At 42.5% G+C, this 19,043-nt stretch overlaps 1 protein-coding gene across 1 annotated transcript in view; it reads left to right on the plus strand.

Moving 5' to 3' along the window:
• SUMF1 (sulfatase modifying factor 1) overlaps window positions 1-19,043 on the plus strand; it is a gene marked incomplete at its 3' end in the record, with an annotated part of 102,987 nt that overhangs the window by 64,390 nt on the left and 19,554 nt on the right. Inside the window, exon 7 of the mRNA XM_007453072.1 lies at window positions 7,454-7,570. Within this exon, the coding sequence (XP_007453134.1) occupies window positions 7,454-7,570 (117 nt within the window). The remainder of the gene's footprint in view (window positions 1-7,453; window positions 7,571-19,043) is intronic.

Below are 19,043 nucleotides of genomic sequence, written 5' to 3' on the forward strand. Positions count from 1 at the left end.
ACTAGTGCCTGTGTTCTAGTGGATGAGGCTGGATCCTGTCTTTCTGGTGGGCAGGTCCACGTCTGGTGGTGTGTTTTGGGGTGTCTGTGGACTTATTATGATTTTATGCACCCTCTCTGCTAATGGGTGGGGTTGTGTTCCTGTCTTGCTAGTTGTTTGGCATAGGGTGTCCAGCACTGTAGCTTGCTGGTTGTTGAGTGAAGCTGGGTGCTGGTGTTGAGATGGAGATCTCTGAGAGATTTTTGCCGTTTGATATTACGTGGAGCTGAGAGGTCTCTTGTGGACCAGTGTCCTGAAGTTGGCTCTTCCACCTCAGAGGCACAGCACTGACTCCTGGCTGCAGCACCAAGAGCCTTTCATCCACACGGCTCAGAATAAAAGGGACAAAAAGTAGAAAGAAAGAAAAAGAAAGAAGGAAGGAAGGAAGGAACGAAGGAAGGAAGAAAAAGAAAGAAGGGAGGGAGGGAGGGAGGAGGGAAGGAAGGCAAGAAAGAAAGAAGATAAAATAAAATAAAGTAAGATAAAGTTATTAAAATAAAAAATAATTATTAAGAAAAAAATTTTTATTAAAAAGAAAAAAAAACAACAAAAACGGATGGATAGAACCCTAGGATAAATGGTGGAAGCAAAGCTATACAGACAAAATCTCACACAGAAGCATATACATACACACTCACAAAAAGAGGAAAAGGGGAAAAAGTAATAAATCTTGCTCTCAAAGTCTACCTCCTCAATTTGGGATGATTTGTAGTCTATTCATGTCCTCCACAGATGCAGGGTACATCAAATTGATTGTGGGGCTTTAATCTGCTGCTTCTGAGGCTGCTGGGAGAGATTTCCCTTTCTCTTCTTTGTTCTCACAGCACCTGTGGCTCAGCTTTGGATTTGGCCCCGCCTCTGCCTGTATGTCACTGGAGGGCATCTGTTCTTCGCTCAGACAGGACGGGGTTAAAGGAGCAGCTGCTTCAGGGACTCTGGCTCACTCAGGCTGGGGGAAGAGAGGGGTACGGAGTGCGGGACAAGCGTGTGGGGGCAGAGGCCGGCGTGACGTTGTACCAGCCTGAGGCGCACCATGCGTTCTCCCGGGGAAGTTGTCCCTGGATCCCGGGACCCTGGCAGTGGCGGGCTGCACAGGCTTCCTGGAAGGAAGGTGTGGAGAGTGACCTGTGCTCACACACAGGCTTCTTGGTGTTGGCAGCAGCAACAGCCTTAGAGTCTCATGCCCGTCTCTGGGGTCCACGCTTTTAGCCGCAGCTCGCGCCCGTCTCTGGAGCTCCTTTAAGCAGCGCTCTTAATCCCCTCTCCTCATGCACCAGGAAACAAAGAGGGAAGAAAAAGTCTCTTGCCTCTTCGGCAGGTCCAGACTTTTCTCTGGACTCCCTCCCGGCTAGCCGTGGTGCACTAACCCCCTGCAGGCTGTGTTCACGCCGCCAACCCCAGTCCTCTACTGGTGCTCCGACCAAAGCCCGAGCCTCAGCTCCCAGGCCCGCCCACCCCGGCGGGGGAGCAGACAAGCCTCTCGGGCTGGTGAGTGCCGGTCGGCCCCGATCCTCTATGCGGGAATCTCTCCGCTTTGCCCTCCGCACCCCCGTTGCTGTGCTCTCGTCCGTGGCTCCGAAACTGTCCCCCTCCGCCACCCGCAGTCTCCGCCCGCGAAAGGGCTTCCTAGTGTGTGGAAAGCTTTCCTCCTTCACAGCTCCCTCCCACTGGTGAAGGTCCGGTCCCTATCCTTTTATCTCTGTTTATTCTTTTTCCTTACCCAGGTACATGGGGACTTTCTTGCCTTTTGGGAGGTCTGAGGTCTTCTGCCATCGTTTAATAGGTTTCACGTGTAGATGTATTTCTGGTGTATCTGTGGGGAGGAAGGTGATCTCTGCATCTTACTCTTCCGCCATCTTCCCCTCGTCCACCTGTTTGTAGGTTTTTTGATGGTGGCCATTCTGACTGGTGTGAGGTGATACCTCATTGTAGTTTTGATTTGCATTTCTCTAATGGTTAGGGATGTTCAGCATTCTTTTATGTGTTTGTTGGCAGTCTGTATATCTTCTTTGGAGAAATGTCTACTTAGGTCTTCTGCCCATTTTTGGATTGGGTTGTTTGGTTTTTTGTTATTGAGCTGCATGAGCTGCTTGTAAATTTTGGAGATTAATCCTTTGTCAGTTGCTGCATTTGCAATTATTTTCTCCCACTCTGAGGGTTGTCTTTTCTTCTTGTTTATGTTTTCCTTTGCAAAAGCTTTGAAGTTTCATTAGGTCCCATTTGTTTATTTTTGTTTTTATTTCCATTTCTCTAGGAGATGGGTCAGAAAGGATCTTGCTGTGATTTGTGTCATAGAGTGTTCTGCCTATGTTTTCCTCTAAGAGTTTGATAGTTTCTGGCCTTACATTTAGGTCTTTAATCCATTTGGAGTTTATTTTTGTGTATGGTGTTAGGGAGTGTTCTAATTTCATTGTTTTACATGTAGCTGTCCAGTTTTCCCAGCACCACTTATTGAAGAGGCTGTCTTTTCTCCATTGTATATTCTTACCTCCTTTATCAAAAATAAGGTGACCTGTTCCATTGATCCATCTTTCTGTTTTTGTGCCAGTACCATACTGTCTTGATTACTGTAGCTTTGTAGTATAGTCTGAAGTCCAGGAGCCTGATTCCTCCAGCTCTATTTTTCTTTCTCAAGATTGCTTTGGCTATTCAGGGTCTTCTGTGTTTCCATACAAATTGTGAAATTTTTTGTTCTAGTTCTGTCAAAAATGCCATTGGTAGTTTGATAGGGATTGCATTGAATCTGTAGATTGCTTTGGGTAGTATAGTTCTTTTCACAGTGTTGATTCTTCCAATCCAAAAACATGGTATATCTCTTCATCTGTTTGTGTCATCTTTAATTTCTTTCATCAGTGTCTTATAGTTTTCTGCATACAGGTCTTTTTTCTCCTTAGGTAGGTTTATTCCTAGATATTTTATTCTTTTTGTTGCAATGGTAAATGGGAGTGTTTTCTTGATTTCACTTTCAGAGTTTTCATCATTAGTGTATAGGAATGCCAGAGATTTCTGTGCATTAATTTTGTATCCTGCTACTTTACCAAATTCATTGATTAGCTCGAGTAGTTTTCTGGTAGTGTCTTTAGGATTCTCTCTATATAGTATCATGTCATCTGCAAGCAGTGACAGCTTTACTTCTTCTTTTCCGATTTGGATTCCTTTTATTTCTTTTTCTTCTCTGATTGCTGTGGCTAAAACTTCCAAAAGTATGTTGAATAATAGTGGTGAGAGTGGGCAACCTTGTCTTGTTCCTGATCTTATTGGAAATGGTTTCAGTTTTTCACCATTGAGAACGATGATGGCTGTGGGTTTGTCATATATGGCCTTTATTATGTTGAGGAAAGTTCCCTCTATGCCTACTTTGTGGAGGGTTTTTATCATAAATCAGTGTTGAATTTTGTCGAAAGCTTTTTCTGCATCTATTGAGATGATCATATGGTTTTTGGTCTTCAGTTCGTTAATATGGTTTATCACATTGAGTGATTTGCATATATTGAAGAATTCTTGCATTCCTGGGATAAACCCCACTTGATCATGATGTATGATCCTTTTATTGTGCTGTTGGATTCTGTTTGCTAGTGTTTTATTGAGGATTTTTGCATCTATGTTCATCAGTGATACTGGTCTGTAGTTTTCTTTCTTTGTGACATGTTTGTCTGGTGTCGGTATCAGGGTGCTGGTGGCCTCGTAGAATGAATTTGGGAGTGTTCCTCCCTCTGCTATATTTTGGAAGAGTTTGAAAAGGATAGGTGTCGTTTTCTCTTAACACAGTCAGGAAAGATGTCTTGTGGTGAGGAAGTAGCACCTTACTGTGTTTGTTGTTACAGAGAATAATTTTCTTTCAACCATCTTTCAAACAGTTGTCATTTTAAAAATATTTGTATTTTTGTTTCACACGAATATAATTCTTCCAAAATTCATTTATGAATGTAGCACACATATGCTATTTGGAACATGAGTAAATGATTCCAGAATTTCAACTGAAATAATAAACAAGTGAGAAAGACTGAGACACTGGAAAAGATGAAGGGTGAGGAGACATTTGACCTATGAGAACTCTAAAAATATTTTGAGCCATATAGTTAAAGCATTATGGTTGTTTTTTGTTTTATTTTTTGCAGAATTAATGTAAAAAAAAAGTTGCATGAGAATATGTTGCCTTTAAATAGGCACATGAGTGCATATGTGTGTGCTTCTAAAATTCTATGTATATGAGTTAGGTATATGATAAAGGTACCGACACAGACCAATGGGAACTGGATGTATTATTCAACAGGCAAAAGGCTAATCAGGCCATCTAGGAGTTGATTCTTCTCAAGTTTCCTTCAAGATCGCTTGTGCTCTCATGGGTGCATAGTTTTAGTCAGTAAAATGAATGATTAGAGACCTTGGGGTCTAAACTATCTCAACCTGTTCTCAACCATTTCCTGGGTAAGAAGCCCAGCCAGTATCTCATGGGCCACCTTTTGTCGGCGGAACAGTGCTGCCGGATGAACAGAATAAGGTGCCGGATGAGGTTGCTCATGACACCCCAGGAAAGATGATAGCTGGTGCAGAAGCAGGACAGTGGCCATCACGTGGTTTGAGAAGGGCCTCGGCAGCCTGGATGTCCCTCTTCAATGGGAGTGTGTGTGAAGTAGGGCCACTGCCCTTAGCCTTGAAGCCTATGGCATGGGCTTCTGATGGACCACACAAATTATATTAGCGCCTGCCAGTTTTCATAAAAGGCCATGAGAAGCTGTATTGGACAGTTATGTATATTTTACAGCACTTAATGGCTACAGAATTTCTTATCATTATTTAAGCACATGAACCTCCAAGGAAAATAGTCATTTATTCTCAAGTCAGTGCACCTTTTCAGAAAACACCCGTTTCCGTATAAAATAAGGATACTTTACAGATATTTAGAGTTGGAACATTTAACTGTGGGTTCAACAGATGTCTGTTTGGAGTATATTCAACAGAACTTACCCGAAGAAGTTGCCATAGAAGTTCCTAAGACAAAATTAAAACAGTTACCAGGGGCCTGCAAATAATCAATTTGAGAAACAGGACCTGCGGAGAAAAAAAGCATCAAGTTATACAGAGGCCACTTCTACCTGTGTTTGGGATGAGACTTGACAAGATCTGTACCTTTCAAAATTGGGACTGTTTACCCAGAGAATTATCTCAAGTCCTCCTTAGCTGCCTTGTTGTGTCCACAGGCCCTGGTCAGTTGAGAGCCGGAATTGAACTTTAATGATAGGATGGACTACAGTGAAATAGCTCCCTCCCCTGCTATTTTATGTATTTTATTATTTTCACTCTGGTTGTAAACTGAGCAGACTGTTCTGACCACAGTGAATTTGAAGAATTGGATTTGTATTTGGTTGGGCCTCTGTTGTACAGTTGTTAGTATGTTTTGGTTTTCATGCCTGTCAGCTCATTCACCTGAAAATAAACATGTTTGAAGTATTTCTCATGTACATTTGTCTTTTTCTGAGCTTTCTGGAAGGAAGCTTTGGTTGTGTGATTAATTTAACCATGAGCATGTAAAATTTTTATACTCTCATGTGGTAATTTGGGGGGTGGTGACCTCCTGATTTTACCTCACTTAAACGTCATATTGTTTAAAGAGGGAAAACCCCTCAAACCTTTGAGTAGATGTTCTTATTTCCTCGTGTTATGGTTTAGCCACTCCAGATAGGCTAACTCGCTTGCCCAGTGGTTGCTGCGTGTTGGCACATAAAGGGGTCCTCAGGCTGACTGACCTGAGAGCCCCTCCACTCGTCTGCTCTCTGAGCCTGAGAAGTGACTCCTTCCAGAACGTTCGTTCCATCTCACTTGCTCTCGCGTCCCTTGCTCCCTCCCTTCTTTCCCTGGAACAACTTATTTTCTCCTTTTCCTTCCTTCTCTTTCCAGCTGTTATTCTGTCTTGCTCTTCCTGATCATCTCCAAATTCTTGAAAGGACAGTGTATCCTCTGGCCTTTCCTCCTTTACTGTCTCGCTATCTTTTGAACTCACCTCAATTCCCACAAGGCACTTCGACCTTTGTTGAGGAGGGTTCACCTTCAGCCTGAAATCTCTCCCTCTTGGGTGTTCCTGCACCTTTTCTTTCATTATCTTACCTTACTCATCCCACCCTGCCTTTCAGGATTGGATTTTTTATTTTTGGTATCCTCCTCCTTTCTCTCTCATTAAAGCTTGTTCATGTCTATGTCATCAAACCCTTCCTGCTTTCATTTGACACCCATGGAATTACTGAATGAAGCAATGAATAGGTACCACTGTTTCCATAATGAATGCTGAGTAAGGAAGCAGAGTGGTAAACATTTTCAGCTTTCCACCTCGCCTGGATTAAGTTTTTTTTTCGGAGTAGCTTCATAACTTTGAAGTGCTCTGAATTGCCCAAGTATGAGATGCTTCCATATTTATGTGTCAATCTAAAACCTTCTGAAGCCAAGTAGAAGTGAATGGTATTCCTTTTTGTTTTACCTCATTAACTGGGAAAAAAAACATGGATTTTAAAAAAATATTTTTAAAGAAAGAACCCCAAAGATAACAATATTTTTTTCATTTAAAAAATAAAAGTTTTCTTCATGTATGAGAATTTCTATTACAATATGTTAGGAAAAATTTTGCGTCCCTAAAATAGCATAACTGTTCTGTACATATTTACTATTCAGTCAAAGATTTTTCTCTGCCCCTCCCCACCCTCCTTCTTACACAAGTGTTGCACTTTGGTACCATGTCTGTGACAGTATTATGTGGCAGACTGTCTGGTCTGCTTTTGAAATGTGATCAAACTACTTGCTGAAGAGCCTGTGCAGCTTACTTCATACTTCCACATGCCAGCGATTGCAAACCCTCTATGTATTACAAATACGCTTGGTAATGAATTCACATTTTCTTTATAAAAACAAGTCCCCTCAGTGTTGCGATGATAACTACTGAGGCGTAAAGATAAGCTGGTGAGTTGGAAGGGGCTGGTGGAGAGGATAGAATTGGCTTGGGGTCTCTCAGTGCTAAAAAGACATCATGGCCAGCAGAGCTTAGCTCTGATGACAAGACTGATACCGGGTCTAATATGGTGTTTCTGTTACGCTTTTGAAGGTCTGAAGGTGGTTTACCCCTCACTGCCCAGTCAGATACAGATTTGACTTATGACCAGTACTAGTCTCTCTATTAGGAATAATTTCATCGACTGTCCTACCATGTAATGTAAACTCTTCTTAGGTTTCTAAACTCCCTTTGAGAGCTCGAAGCTGAAGAATATCTTTCTTTGTTTCTACATTGGCCAGATTGTATTTTCACTGTTGGAATGAGAATTAATATTCATACTTTAAAGTAAGAGTTCTTTGTACATGTTTGTACCAAAGAGGTTTTCTAGACAAGATGAGTACTTTGACAACGTTTCCCCCTTTTTTTAATTTTTAGGTTGATGCCTTTCCTCCCAATGGTTACGGCTTATACAATATAGTAGGGAATGCCTGGGAGTGGACTTCAGACTGGTGGACCATTCACCATTCTGTTGAAGAAACGATTATTAACCCAGTGAGTATCAGTCTCAGAGTATGTATTGTGAAAGGTTACATCCATCCCCTGGGCAGTCTGTGGCAGCAATTTCATGTGTTTTGGGTATTTATTTTCTATTGACATTAATCTTGGAATTTCCCCAAAGGGATATTAAGCACTTGTCTCTCATTTCAATCTTAAAGCATTGTGTAGACATGTCTGTGGACATTTTATATGCTGCTGGATTGCGATGGTGTTAATGATTTGAGGGAATCTGTCTATAACTTTAGAAATTATTTCAGCCTCATAAGTGTGATCAAAGTGAGATATATAAATAAGTATGCAAGATTCATTAATGTTTATTAATAACTAGTGAGATCTGGTAGATGGTATTTATCATCCAGCTAATTGCCTGAGTTTTCATTGGTTGAAATTTTGGTTGAAGAGCATTGTTTGGAGAAAATGAGAAAGGATGTTTTCTGGGTGAATGTTGAATCAGGAAGTTGAGTCATTTCATGATTATTTGCTGAACTCCACAGTATGGCAGTTCAGTGCATCATAAACCTTGGGAATTGAGACAACCATGTTTAAGTTTTACCTTTTCTGGCATGGGAGGAATGTTGACTGCAGTTAGTGGACTACTCTGCCTCTAAAGCCAAGCTCTCGCAGCAGAATATACAAAAATTGAGACACTACAAAAACTGGGCATGTGGGTGGGAAGTACTTCCTTTAAAAAGAACATGTCTGAATATTTCTTGTGTAAACAGATTGGGGGGAAAATACCATTTAAAAATCCTATCTCTTGAAAACTAGACATTCATAAGTCAGATCCAAGAATGTACATTTATACCAAAACTAGCTAGACTGGGAACTTAATATGTTTAATTTTAAAACTTAACCTCTTGAAAAGGCAGAAAAGGTAGTGATAAAGAAAATTAATTCTTCGATCTCTTCTCAGTAGAGTGTTGAACAGCTCAGAGTAATTGAAGAAATTGTCAGACTCTGTGCCTCGGGCCATTTTTCAGAATACGGGGGTAAATTTGTTTGATATGCTTGATTTTTCTTCACAGAATAACACGTGGATTGCTCATGAATAATCTAGAGACAGAAATCTACTTTCTTGGGGGCAGATGAAAAAGCTGAGTTTTTCGGAAACTGTCATTTCCTCCTTGTTTTCCTTGTAGTTTCTGGCAGGGCTGGTGGAAGCAGTGGTCAAAGACAACCCATCTCTCCAAAATGAGAATAAGGTTGTGAAGTTCTCAGTGGGTTTGTGGTTGGAAGACGCCATTCTCTACTGGCAAGATGTGACTTGGCGTTTGCTGTCAGAATCAGAAATAGAATTTTTTTTCCCCCTCAGATTAAAGCATCTGCATGTTTGGAAGGGGGTGCACGAGGCTTCAAGATGCTGGCAAGTTGTGAATGTATCTCTCTGACCATCTGTTGTTGAGCTGAGTGCTTATTGGTTTCAGTTTTATAATTGCTTGTGTTTCCTCTAAGGATTTACAGAAAAATCCGTATTTTTCTTGTTTTCCCTAGTCCCGGGTTCTGTCTCAGATGTTGTCTTTGGTTATAAATCATTCTCCTTGTAGGTTTCTCTCTGTCACAGAGGCCTCATTTGCTTCCTTATTTGACTGGGATAAAATTCAACAGTTTTGAGAACTAAATCCCAACTCCATTGCAAACTCAGACTCTTTCATTCAAATCTTCACAGCTCTCCTTCGTTTGTAGAGCCACTGCCTGCCTGTCTCTCATCTGCATTACTGCATCAGCTTCCCAGCTGGGCTCCCTGCCATCACTCTTTCTGCTCTACTGCAGCTGTAATGATCTTTATAGAGGACACGCTTAATGCTGTCACTCCTCTTCAGTGTCATGTGTATATTTTAGTTCCAAGACTAAATCATAATGCTGTTTAAAATAAAGTACATACTCTTGAACATGACTTCTGAAGGCTAAAATAATTTAGCCCATGCTGATCTCTCAATGGCCACAGCTCGCTCTTCTTCTTTCAACATTTAATTATGAAATGTTACAAAAATTCGGACAAGTACAGAAAATAGCATAACAGATACCTATGATATCGACCATTTTGATTTAACGTATATTGACAGTATATTGTATTTACTATATTTCTTTTAGCTAAAGAACAAGAACAAAAACTAGTCAACACTTGATATTTGTCAGTATTTTTAATTTAAGCTGTTCTGGTCAGTGTATAGTGCTATCTCAGTGTGTTTTTTTTAGTCATCGTATATGTATATTAAAATTTATTTTGTTGAAGTATAGTTGATTTACAGTGTTTTGTTAATTTCTGCTGTACAGCAAAGTGAGTCAGTTACACATAAATATACACATTCTTTTTCATATTCTTTTCCATTATGGTTTATCACAGGATATTGAATATAGTTCCCTGTGCTTTACAGTAGGACCTTGTTTATCCATTCGAGATATACTAGTTTGCATTTAGTCATCATTATATTAAAGTCTGTACCTGACCACTCTCATATCTGGCCACTCTGTTGATCTGCTTCTGTTGTCTGTTGTTCTTGAATTTTGGTCACATCTTGTTTTCTCACATGCCTTGCTATTTTTGATTGAGTACCAGACGTTGTTTAAGAAAAACTGTGGTGATTATTTGAGATCTGGATAGTGGGATCTTTCTCTAGAGTGGACTTACCTTTGCTTCTGGAAACTTCTATTTCATATTAGCTTATTCCAATCAGGAATTGAGATGATTTGAAGCTGAGCTTCAGTTCCTGTGAGGGCTAGTTGGGTATAGTTCTTCAGGGTACCAACGGACAGTCTAGGGGTTTTCCATGACTTTTCTTCTTTGTAGGGCGCCAAGCTCCAGGTTTTTCTTCCTTGGCCTATAAGTCTGTGCACAGTTCTTTTCAGCTTCTCAGCATTATAGCTGCTGCCATTGGAATCAATAGACCTCTGGGAAAATAGGCTCATCTCTCTGGGCTTCCCTTCTCTCTGGGATTTGAGCCCTGCAGTTCCTCACAGCCCTGATAGTTCTCATCTGATCTGTTTAAACTCCCAATTGTCTTTGAGGTCTATTTTTTTTTTTTAATTAATTAATTTATTTTGGCTGCGTTGGGTCTTCGTTTTTGCGCGTGGGCTTTCTCTAGTTGCGGGGAGTGGGGGCTACTCTTTGTTGCGGTGTGTGGGCTTCTCATTGTGGTGGCTTTTCTTGTTGCGGAGCACGGGTGCTAGGTGTGCGGGCTTCAGTAGTTGTGGCACACAGGCTCAGTAGTTATGGCTCGCAGGCTCTAGAGCGCAGCCTCAGTAGTTGTGGCGTACGGGCTTAGTTGCTCCACTGCATGTGGGATCTTCCCAGACCAGGGTTCGAACCCGTGTCACCTGCGTTGGTAGGTGGATTCTTAACCACTGCGCCACCAGGGAAGTCCCCTCTTTGAGGTCTTAATTTATTTGCCTTTCTTCCCTGATGGCCTGTGTATCTCCAGTGCCTCGCAGAAAACCTGGTACATAATAACTGGTCGTATAATAAAGCCAATTCCAGATACCTAGAATCAAGAGAGTTTGGTTACTGTTCATACTCCAGGTGTTTCAAAAGCAAAGCCTAGTTAAAAACAGATATTTTCAGGAAAAGCTTTGGACCAAAATACCCATGTGATTAGTAAACATTTCAACCCAGGAACTGACCTCTTCTGTGTCATGTGTATATTTTAGTTCCAAGACTAAATCATAATGGCAAATCTTTTTAAATCTTTGGAGAGCTTAGGAAAAGTCAGTGCTCCGTATGCAGAGGCTATTCGGGGGTTGTCTTTTTCTTGTTCAGTGACTTCCAGGGAGCAAATGTTAATCATTAGTGTTTATTTTATTGGGTAGACATTTATGGCAAAAGCAGGTGGTGGGAACACCTTGTGTGCTTTGTACACACAATCCTAGGAGAGGCTGAGCTGTTTGGCCATATGGAGTGAGAGTCAGTTTGGTCTTACCTGGTAGAAGGTTCTTGGGAGTGTGCATGCATGCGTGTGTGTGTTTTCTGGAACTGCTTAGGTAGAAGGTTCTTGGGAGTGTGCATGCATGCGTGTGTGTGTTTTCTGGAACTGCTTAGGATGGCATCACCTCTTCCCACACTGACACAATCCAGAGTGTGGCTGTTGATACTACTGTTTTTTTTCACCCAATAATTATAATAATAAAAGATGATTTGTGGTTTTTTTCCTTTTCAGTTACCTAACCCGGTGACCCTTATTAATCTGTGGTAGTGTGTGGTGCTTTCAGTAAAAGACTATGTAGAGCTTATATAGCATCCTGATTTCCCACACCTTCATCCTCACTCACACTACCCTGGTATCATGCTGACTTGTTTGCTGATGATGTGAAAGGATGGAGTGATCTATAATATCTTTCCCACTCTTAGAGGTACACAGTTTCATTCAGGCAGCTTTTTTTTCCCTAAGGGAAACAATTCTAGTCTTAGAATTAGTCAGAGTAACTTGGATTATAGCTCTGCCACTTAATAGTAAAGGAATCTCTCTAAACTTAGAATATATCTTAAGTTTCCTTATCTACAAACTGGGAATAACTATACCTATCTCATGAAATTGTTGGGAAGTTAGATTTGACAATGTTGTATGTAAAAATACTTTATACCCCAAAAGTACTATTGTGGTGGTGGTTTACTCTTTTTGTTTAAATTATTTTTGGGTACCTAATTGGGATATTGTATGCTTCTGTTCAGCAGAATTAATGAGGAATGTTGGCCTTTGGAAGCAGAGGGGGAGAAAATGATGTTTATAAATAATGAATGCCTAATATTCCTCCTATCCTTATCTTTTGTTAGCATAGTCATCTTTACAATGAAAATCTCACTTCATGGCCCATTAAAGTCCAATGGGAATAAAGTTTTCTAAAAAGTATTCCTCCTCTGAATGAATCCCTGCTGCTTGCCAAATTCTGTTAGCCAGAGATTCTGTTTGTTTTGTTTTTGTCAACGTGGAGTTTGATTGTTCAGCTAGATTGTATAGCTCTAGACATTTTGGGAAGTGTGTTCTGTTTTGCAAGCGTGAATTGTTGTGGCTGGGAATTGACCAGGAGGCTGTAAGCCCTCCTTGTGTGCCAGCCGTGGTTTGCAGTTTGCACTCTGCTCGTTTTGAAGGACACATATCTGAGCCCTTGCCCATCTCACAGGGCACATGCCAACCCTCTGACCTGAGGTGCTGGCAGGTGCCTAATAGCCAGTCCTGCTTTTGCCATTGGGTGACTGGACTTGGGGCTTGGACTTGCGTTTGCCCATCCTCTAAACCAGCGGTCCCCGTCCTTTTTGGCACCAGGGACTGGTTTTGTGGAAGACAGTTTTTCCACGGACGGGGTGGGGGATGATTCGGGCGGTGACGCGAGCGATGCGGAGCCGTAGATGAAGCTTCGCTCGCTGGCCTGCTGCTCACCTCCTGCCGTGCGGCCCGGTTCCTAACAGGCCGCGGACCAGTATCGGTCTGTGCCCCAGGGGTCGCGGACCCCTGCTTTAAATTCCACATTTGGTTGTTCCTCTTCCCAGTAACTCCTCCTGTGGCCTCCCACCACTACATGGATCAGTGAATTTTGTACATCAAAAATGTTAGACCCCTGGGGCTTCCCTGGTGGTGCAGTGGTTAAGAATCTGCCTGCCGATGCAGAGGACACGAGTTCGAGCCCTGTCTGGGAAGATCCCACATGCTGCGGAGCAACTAAGCCCGTGTGCCACAACTACTGAGCCTGTGCTCTAGAGCCCGTGAATCACAACTACTGAAGCCCGCGCACCTAGAGCCCGTGCTCCACAACAAGAGAAGCCACCCAATGAGAAACCCATGCACCGCAACGAAGAGTAGCCCCTGCTCTCCGCAGCTAGAGAAAAGCCCGTGCACAGCAACAAAGACCCAGCGCAGACAAAAAAATAAAAATAAATAAATAAACTTAAAAAACAAATGTTAGACCCCTGCATAGCCTGTCTCCTAGCCCTCCTCTGCCTATGGCGTGAGCCTGTCCTTGTCTCAGCTGGGCAAGAAACAGTAAATATCACATCATCCTTAGTTGAGATTGCCCCACCCATCGACTGCCCCCTCGGCAGCCTAATCAGTGGAGCAGGCATACCCAGGATGTGCTAGGAGAAGGAGTTCACTGGGGATGTTTATCTGCCGTAAGGCCTTCATTCACGTATTTTCAATGAGGACTGTTTAGAATAAATCAGTTTGATGTAGAAGTGACCTGGTATTCAAAATGAAAAAGGCATGAAAGTGTTAAGGAAGTTGATTTAAACTTGATAATAAATTACTTTGGTTGTAAATTATATTTAATAAATCCCAAAGGGAAAGCAGGGCAATCAAAAATCATCAGTCTCTAGAGGCCATGCTTATGAAAAGATTTTTATCTTCTCCCTAGTGGAATATGAAAATCATTCTGGAGGAAAAGCTAATGTTTATCCATTGCCACTGTTCTTCGTGGTTCTGGAGCAAGGTTGATCATTCAACAATAATAACAAAAAAAAACTGTTGAAAAATAGAAGGAATAAGCTTGAATGTATATGGCTCAGATATTTAGATCCTGTAACACATTTTCAAACACATTATCCAAACACATGCTTCTTGCTTGAAAAGAGTGAATGCTAATTCCAGTTGCTATTTGGAAGGGGGTAAAAATGCTATTCACAATATTACCTTCACAATCTCATGTTACATCTCTGGACACTTCCTGTTCAAATAGAGTGGGACACCCAAATGTACTGTGGCCTCTCTTAGATTGAAGGATCAGTGGATCTTGGAGGGAAGTGAAAATTTCCAGCTTCTACCCCGCAGGAACCCTTTCTTTGGTACCCATGACAGCTATGGTCCTGCAGCCTCGAGCTTCAGACTTCCTGGGGCCAAGAACGCCCTAAGGTCTGGGGCATCTAGTTGTGTTATCAGATGTTCTCATTGTTTGATGTTCTCCCATGGACAACCAAATATTCCATCCCCAGAGTTTCAGCTCACTGGTCCTCCTTCTGCAGTTGGTGGAATACAGAACACAGCTTCTGTCTTGTGCATGAAAGCTTTTCAGATACCTGAAGAGAGTCATAACCTGTGCCCCCTCGTCTTTCTCTTTCTTGATAAACATCCCCATTCCTTCAGCTGTACCTTGAATAACTTGGTTTCCAATCCAGGGCAACCCAGGTTACATTCCTCTGAATAATATAAGTGGTTAAAAAAGTCCCATTTTCTAAATGGGCATCTGGAAGTGTACACAGCATTCTAGATGTTCCCTGATAGATGCAAATAACAGTGGCTGTCGTTTTTCCTCCTTGTGTGTCATCAGGTCCCAGATTGTGGTAGGAGTTAAAGGTTGAGCCAGTGGAATTCAGTAGAGCCAGGTTTGGACTTTATTACTGTCACTGTGGTTTACCAGGTGTGTGACCCTGGGCAAGTCACTTAACTACTCTGGGACTCAGGTTTGCTTCTTTCGTAAAGGGGGATGTAGATTCCTACTTCATAGAGTTGTTGTGAGGAACTGAGAGAGTGTTTGTAGCCACTTAGCACAATGTTTGGCAAATAGCAAGCATACAATACATGGCAGCTTCTGTTTTCAACGTGACCGGTTCTGTTCTCCACTGCTGAGTCCTCTCACTACAATGTGTAGTAGTAGCAGCAGCAACAGGAGGAGCAGCTTGTAGTAGCCAAATAAGACTTCCCTTTCTTCCCCAGCATATTGATTTTAGGCTGGGTCTCCCTAAATATTGTTGTTATGCAGCTGTGTTTTATGCATTTATTTTTTAAAGTAGTTTTCAAACTTCTTTGAGTCTTCTCTTTATGTTACGTAGCTGCTTTTTTAAAAAATTGACTTATTTATTCTTTTTTTTTTTTGGCTGTGTTGGGTCTTCATTGCTGTGTACGGGCTTTCTCTAGTTGTGGAGAGCAGGGCTACTTTTCATTGCGGTGCGCGGGCTTCTCACTGCACTGGCTTCTCTTGTTGCGGAGCACGGGCTCTAGGCACGCGGGCTTCAGTAGTTGTGGCACGTGGGCTCTAGAGCACAGACTCAGTAGTTGTGGCTCGTGGGCTCTAGAGCGCAGGCTCAGTAGTTGTGGCGCACGGGTTTAGTTGCTCTCCGGCATGTGGGATCTTTCCAGACCAGGGCTTAAACCCGTGTCCCCTGCATTGGCAGGCGGATTCTTAACCACTGAGCCACCAGGGCAGCCCCATGTAGCTGTGTTTTGAAATGTAATGAGGAGCCTATCTCTTCTGTCCATCAAATTCCATTTTTTTTAAAATGGGTTTCAACCTTCAGAGACTGTTTACAGACCTCATTGTGACTATCAGCTCTGTCATTTATGGTAGTGGTTTTCCCTTCCAGCTTCTTATAATCAACCAATTTGGCTGTGGTTTTGTCACTGATACCACGTGAATGGGATGAGGCTCAAGGCAGAGGTCAGCCCTGGGGTCAGGCTGCATTTCCTGAGGACTTATACTGTGTCATGGGGCCGTATCGGTTCTCGGGGATGCAAAGATGCATGAGACGGGCCGGCTGTTAGAGAGTGCATAGTCCAGGGAGAGGGTGGGTAGTGATCAGGTACATCACGATGTGCTGCGGTGAGATTTGCTGCTGATGTGGTTGAGGTACGGCCTCCCTGAGCTCTTTTCTCTGCTGGTTGGAGCCGTGAAGCCTTCTCTGAGGAGGTGCCCTTAGAAAGGACGGCAGCAGTTGTGTGCCAGGTCCTTGGCATCCAGACACAGGAAGGACATGGCATGGCCTTGCGAGGAATTCATGGTAAGCAGAGAAAGGGTGTTCATTCCTTTATTTTCCTGCTGCTTTCAGTTTCTTGAAGCCTTGCCTTTTCCATACTCACGGTGAAAGTAAAAGTAAAAGCAGTGAGGGGTGTGTGTGTGTTTCTTTCTTTTAGTTTTGCCACAGTGTATTTTTCTTCTCCTTATGGGCACAGTCGAGCTGTTTCAAGAATTTCTGTTAGCTAACCAACTAGGGGCTTTGGAGAGTGACTTGTGAATTGCTTTCCTAGTTTGGCATGCTCAGTAAAAGGGCTTTTCTGAGCTCTCTTTTTCACAGTGTAGAGCACTCCTGGGAGGGGGGAGCCACATGCTCTAAGATTGGGATGACAGAAGGTCGGCATAATGGGTTGAGGTTATAACAAAAACGTGACAGGCAAATAGCAAAGAGTTTGCTAATGTGGTTATTTGCTGTCCTCATTCAGGTTCTTCCTGCTGCACTGAATAACAGAACCGTGGCCTCGTGATGGAAGCACAGGTCAGCAGCCTGGGTTTCCATCTGAGATTTAGCTTTAACATGTCAAGGGGCCTTAGGTGAGTCATCTTGCCCTTGTCTGGCTTACTGCTTCATCTGTAAATTTTGCTGGGGATGTAGCAAGCCATTCCTAGGGTACAGTAAATCTGGACAGCAGCCCTGGAGTCTCGTGCTGGCTTGGAAAACAGGCAGTGATGGATGAAGAAGCTGGTAGGAACATGGTTAAGAGGACAGGTTTTAAAATGATTCACACCTCGTTCTACATCCTAGTGTTGCCACTGATGGCATGGTGGCCTTGGGAGAAGGGGGTGACATATTTTGATTTTGTTTCCTCATTTATAAAGTGAGAGTAACGATAAAATTTAAGGACATTGGGTTGTTCTGAGAATTCACAATAGATTCAGGCACATGGCACTGTACCTGCACGGGTAAGCACTTTGTAAACGAGAGCTGATTACTTTTCAAGCACCCCGCAGTTGGAACATTTCCATTTTGAAAATCGTTTCCCCTTCAGCACATCCTCTTGTTTATTAGACCAGATCATGTTCTTTTCTTCCATTTATTTAATAAGCATTTATTGAGCACTTGCTTTGTCCTAGGGGCAGACATAAATGTCACACCATCCTTGCCTACAGAGAGTTTGAGTTTCACAGACCCTAATTACGGTTCCTTTCTTCCATGATACTAGGAAGGCTTTGCCCCACTGACACTTAGGAAATCAGAACTGAAGCCCAGGTTTTTGGCTTCCTTTCAGAGGTTGTTTATTCCTTCTCTGCACCTCTGTTTACCTGGAAGGGGCCACGGGGAAAGGAGGGTGGGGGCTTGCAGAGTCTCTGTCACTTGGGTCCCTTATTTATTTGGGTCCACAGCTGACAGGCCAAGTCTGAGCAGCATTTCTGGACAGAGGCAAGTACTTGCCAAATTCTAGGTGGAAGAAGCCTCCATTATGGGTCTGTTGCACAAGGTTTTTCTGTCCTCTCCTGATGTGGTTTGCAGAATGAATCGACAGCCGGAAGTGCAGGCGCTGTATCCAGAGCCAGAGCCTCTGCATCAGGCTTGGCATCCTGGCTTCCACCTCCGTGGGCCTCCCTTCCCATTTCCTTCCTACTCTAGGCCTTCCTGGACAGATCGTTTTTCTTGGTGTTGCAGTGACTCCCTCAACACTCCCCCAAGTATCTCAGCCCCTAATTCATGCTTAACATTTTCGGCTAAGGCCTCTGTCGCATCATGCTTGACAGTCAACAAAGGTTAGTGTATGTGTATATTCTGGCACACAGAATAATTCTCTTTACCATTTTTCACATACGACAGTCTATAGTTGTAAACACGTTGACCACAGCACTCCTAAACCAGAGGTGGAATCATTGCACACTGGGAAGAAAAAGTGTGGTCTCTGTCAACCTAGAGACAGTCCCCCAAACCCTTCTGCCCTCTAGCTTTCTAGTTATTACAGTAAAATGTTTGGGTTGCAGGAGAACAGGTATGCCTCAGACCCTTGTCCACAGCCTGAATTTACCCTAGGGCTGCCCAGTGCTTTTGTGAGGATCCAAGTCAACGTTCTTTACACTTTACATTTATATTTTATGTTTTTTTTATATTTTATGGGTTTTTTTCCTTGAAGAGCTCAGAGTCGTCTCTGTCTCCCTCCCTCCCTCTTTCTCAGAGACTCTTCTATATTTCTCATACCCGCAAAATATTCCTGATTGTGCAAAAGGAGACATGTGGTTTTAGTCTCATTTCTTATGATAATTCAGGGAGTGGAGAGAGGTTCTCGATTTGCCCCAGATTTGGAGTTTGATTTGCAGAGTCAGGATTAAATCCCAGGTCTTCTGATCTTGAGACTCTTACAGTATTTACCAGACTCCAGATGTTACTTGAAATACAAAACTTGAAAGGCTACTTACTTCCTTGTAGTATCTTACCACAAACTCCATACACTAAGTCAGGAATTTCAGAAAGTGTTATAAATATGAAAGTTAATTTAAGAGATGTGAATTGCTGTGTCATGCAGTGGCTTCTTCCAGAGCAAGGGAGAGGCAGTGAATTATGCCTATGGTTTTTTATATCTTGAGATTTAAAATCAGTTTCTTGTCCTTTTTACCTTCCTAATCTCTTATTTCCACGAAATTGTTCTTTAAAAGTATTGATTTGGCAAGTCAGTTTTTGCACTGAACATTTAACCTGTTAATGAATTGTGAAGTAATGTTGCGTCATCTTCCACTTCTGTAGCTTCACCTTTCGTGCCTTTTCCTATGCCATAGTGTGACTCATTCGCTCTTTCCC

The sequence above is a fragment of the Lipotes vexillifer genome, unplaced genomic scaffold (genome assembly GCF_000442215.2).
Source record: "Lipotes vexillifer unplaced genomic scaffold, Lipotes_vexillifer_v1.1 scaffold1105, whole genome shotgun sequence".
Taxonomy (NCBI): Eukaryota; Metazoa; Chordata; class Mammalia; order Artiodactyla; family Lipotidae; genus Lipotes; species Lipotes vexillifer.